The 4,418-nt window shown below is 31.6% G+C and overlaps 1 protein-coding gene across 4 annotated transcripts in view; it reads right to left on the reverse strand.

Annotated features, from left to right (window-relative positions):
* LOC111679341 (potassium voltage-gated channel protein Shal) overlaps positions 1-2,805 on the reverse strand; it is a 9,613-nt gene extending 6,808 nt beyond the window's left edge. For 2 of the 4 annotated variants that reach the window (XM_046945989.1, XM_046945990.1), the window contains exons 1-3: positions 2,649-2,804; positions 1,128-2,591; positions 819-981 (exon numbers count right to left, since the gene is read on the reverse strand). In XM_046945989.1, the coding sequence (XP_046801945.1) occupies positions 819-981; positions 1,128-2,242 (1,278 nt within the window). In that variant the 5' untranslated portion in view covers positions 2,243-2,591; positions 2,649-2,804. Of the gene's footprint in view, positions 1-818; positions 982-1,127; positions 2,620-2,648 lie in introns of those variants that run through there. The other 2 variants (XM_046945987.1, XM_046945988.1) reach the window with 2 other exon arrangements.
* Between the last annotated feature and the right edge of the window lie 1,613 nt (positions 2,806-4,418).

Genomic DNA, 4,418 nt, shown 5'->3' on the forward strand with positions numbered 1-4,418 from the left:
TTCAGTTCTAGTTCAGTTCTAGTTCAGTTCTAGTTCAGTTCTAGTTCAGTTCTAGTTCAGTTCTATTTCAGTTCTAGTACAGTTCTAGTTCAGTTCTAGTTCAGTTCTTGTTCAATTCTAGTTATTTCAAGTTAAGTTCTGGTTCAATTCAGGAGGGTTTGGGATAAGTATCAGAGTTGTATTTACTGTTTATTGAGAACTATTATAGAGATAAGTATTAAAGTAAGCAGAAAGAAAGCAGTTTAAAGGCAATAGCAAAAAGAAACAGTGAGTTGTCATTTATGTTGAGAGCTTACAGTAAAAGTTAGACTGTTACGTATAGCAAGTTTATTTATAGACAGTTAATAGCATTTTTTTGTTTATAATTATTTGCTTAAGTAGCAGCTTAAATCTAGCCTTCAAGCAAGCATTAATGGAGAAAACAAATTAATTAATTTTTTTAAGTATTATACAGTTAGTAGGAAAAGGCTGTTTTGGCTTTAAAGCGTGCTCTGTAAAAAAAAATTACATATTTGTTTTATAAAACAAATAGCAGCAAAAATTGGTGCATATTTTTTAAAAGCAAATTATATAGGTAGTAATTAAAAAAAAACTTAATAATAAACTGACACATCTTTTAACCAGCATCCACTTATAGGAAAAATTAAAAAAACAGAAGATACTAGCAATTTGCTAAGCGGATTGTTTTTTTTTTTTTTTTTTTTTTTTTGAGATCCAAAAAAATGAAATAGTTTTCAAAGTTACTGTTGTTTTTTTTTATATAGAGACATTTTTCTGGGGATTTGGTAACGAAAACCAAAACCAAAGTAACCACTTACTCTTTGTGCTTTTCGTTTATCAGCTCGTTGATTTTGATGATAAATTCTACTAAAGTTAGATACAATAACAGGTACGGGTAAGGCGATCACAAGGACACCACTCAATGAACAAACACCACCAACTATTTTGCCAGCTATTGTCTCCGGTACCATATCACCATAACTAAAAGAGCAAATTAAGTGGAATTATACGTAGAACAATAGAGCGTTAGAGAGAAGTGGCTCTCTAACACTGTAACACTTTTTTTTGGTGTGTATTGTGTTTTTTTTGTGATGACTTCTTACGCAGCTGGCTACGCAAATACTTACCCCAGTGTCGTCATAGTGACAATTGTATACCAAAAGGCCGCTGGTATTGATGTGAAATTGGTACCATTGACATTTTTCTCAGCATAGAACATGACGGTAGCAAAGATAATGATTGCCATGGCCAGTGAGAATACCAGAAAACCCAATTCGGAAGCACACGATTTGAGAGTGTAACCCAAAATTCTGAGACCCTGTGAGTGACGTGAAAACTTAAAGATACGAAATACGCGGAAGACGCGCAACGTTACAAACGCTCCGCTCACATCGTCGTTGTCTGTTATGCCCAGACCAATGTAGTAGGGCAGAATGGCCACCACATCGATGATACTCATAACACTGCGCACAAATTTGCAACGATCGGGTGCCGCAAATAGACGCAGCAGATATTCGGCGGTAAAGATCATAACGCAGGCGGTATCCAAGCAGAAGAAAACAATTTTGTAGCGTTCGCCACAGGGCAGTGTACCAGCACGTCCGGGTCGATGTCCACAAGGCACCGTCTCCACAACATTGGCCATCACCGAGACGGCAATAAAGAAGCCCGTCACATAGTAGAATACCAATGCTGCTGTTGAGGTGTGCGGATTCTCAAAGGCCCGCCACATTTTCTGGCGTATATTTGTTAATTGTTGCAAATTTTGATCACCATTCTCGGACAATTTATCATCCATAAGTCTCTCGGCATTTTCACGTTTACGATCACGATAATCCTCATAACAACAGTCGCCTATAACATCCGGCATAATGCCGAAAAAGGCCAATTCCTCATCATAACTAGTGAGACATTCATGTTTGGGATAATGTAGTTTACCCGTACGATAATAATTCAATATATGACGAAATATATCCGGATCTCGATCAAAGAAATATTCTTTACAATCCTCATCGTAAAAGAACTCACGTTCATTCGAGCCCAACAATGTATCGGGATATTTTTCGAGAGTATTACGCCAGGTCTCAAAACGTCGCCCGGACACATTAATTAATAGTTTCTCATCATCGGTTTTGCGTCTATCTTTGGGTATGGGTGCCGGTGGCAGGGGATGAGTGGCTATGGGCACCCAACCAATGGCCGCCGCCCGTGCGAATGGCAGCCAAGCGGCGACCGAGGCCATACTATGTGGAGGAATGTTTCAATACAATTAACTAACCAAATACCCAAAATGAAATGGGCTTTCAAAGACCAAATCAAGTCGTTTAAAGTTAGTGTTTAGATAAGAAGTCCAGAAAAGGCTTACAAATCTCTGCCTTGGGAATGGTGTTGGTTTAGGAAACCTTTAGTTTATTCTCGATTTTTTACTATTTTTTGGCTTTAAATTCTTTTAGTTTATATTTTTCTTAAGACTTTTACTTGCTACCCAGCTGCTTCCCTTTGTTTCTCCTTATGTTCCTTTCCTTCTATTGTACATATTGCTTTTATATATTGCTGGCATTTTCCGTTTGTTTAGTAATCTGACTGTAAAGCTAAAATGAAACCATAAAAAGAGAGAGAAACGAAATTATTTATTTAAATTGGCAAACCTTGACTTTAGCCCACGTTCTATATTTTTCAAAAACCCTCAAAGTTTTTTTTTTTTTTTTGAATTTATAATTGTGAGAGGCTTTTTCTTTAATTGTTTAGCATTTAACCCCGCAATTTGTTAACAAATTTTAAATGTTTGTTTTTGTTTGTTCCAAATGCCACCACCACCACCTACAGTTGATACTAAAACAAATTTGGAAAATTTATTGGTCCGCTCATGCAGGCGTCATAGTTTTTAAGTAAATTTGTTAAAAAAAATTTAGAAATTTTTAAAGCAATTTAAATATTTATATAAAATTTACCAAAAAAAAAACCATATTCAAAAGCTTATGTTAAAAGCGTTTGTGTTTCCTAAGACTTCTCCAAAAGCTTCCATGTTTAACGCCCTTAAAAAAAGTTTAGAATTTGTTTTCCAAACTTCTTCATATTTACAAAACCTTACTTAAAGCTTTTATATTCTTTAGAGAGCTTCTGTGTAAGACATTATTTACATCTTTTAAAAAAAACTTTTCATATTGATAAGCTTCCATTGTAGGCAATATTTTGTTGAAAGCTTTTATATTAACATAAACTTTGAAAGTTTTTTTTTGTAAAACTTTTAAAATCATCAAATATCATCTGGTCTTCATATTCACAAAACTTTTATTGAAAGTTTTCATATTTTTCTAAAAGCTTTTAATATTTTTATTAGACATTCACAAAACTTCTTTTGAAATTTTTATATTTTTCCAAAAGCTTTTAATATTTTTTATTAGATAACTTTTTTCTAAAAGGTTTCATATAGATTAGCGTCCTTTTAAAAGCTTATGTTAAAAGCTTGTTTTTGGAGTTTTTAAATTTTTATAGCTTTCTATGAAAACTCCGAAAAGCTTTTAAAAGTTTTTTAAGTAATTATAAATCATACTTATAAAACTTTTTATATTTAGAAGCTTTCTTTGTACGCAATATTTGAAAAATTTTGAAAGCTTTCTTGGGAAGCTTTTAATATCACCAAACATCATGTGAAACTTTAAAAAGATTTTGATTCTTCAAAAGCTTTCATATTCACAGAGCTTATATTTTCATGTTTTTCTAAAAGCTTTCAATACAACTTTTAAAAGCTTTAAGCTTCAATAATCGCTTTTAGAAGTCTTTATATGTATACACAAAGCTTTTCTTTTCATTTTTAAGCTTTAACTTTATTTCTTCAAAAGTTTTTATAATCACAAAGCTTTTGTTGATGTTTTAATGTTTAACCAAAAGCTTTTATATCAGTAAATATGTCATTATAAAGTTTTATTTAATGCTTTATATTAACATTTTATTTTTCAAAAGCGTTTTATTTTGCATTATACAAAAGCTTTTTGTAATTAAAAAGCTTTGTATAAGCTTTATGTAATTAAAAAGCTTTGTGTAAGAATTTTGTAATTAAAAAGCTTTATATAGGCTTTTTAATGAGTTCTTTGTAATTAAAAAACTTTGTATAAGCTTTTTGTAATTAAAAAGCTTTATATAAGTGTTTTGTAATTAAAAAGCTTTGTATAAGAGATTTGTAATTAAAAATCTTTGTATAAGTGATTTGTAATTAAAAAGCATTGTATAAGTGTTTTGCAATTAAAAAGCTTTGTATAAGCTTTTTGTAATTAAAAAGCTTTGTATAAGCTTTTAAAAGCTTTGTAATGGAAAAGCTTTGTATAAGCTTTTTGTAATTAAAAAAGCTTTGTAATAGCAACGCAAAGGCTTCTTTAAAGCTTTTTCATAAAAGTTGTCTATACCTTTTAAAAAAGTTT

Source organism: Lucilia cuprina, chromosome 3 (genome assembly GCF_022045245.1).
Source record: "Lucilia cuprina isolate Lc7/37 chromosome 3, ASM2204524v1, whole genome shotgun sequence".
NCBI classification, from domain to species: Eukaryota; Metazoa; Arthropoda; class Insecta; order Diptera; family Calliphoridae; genus Lucilia; species Lucilia cuprina.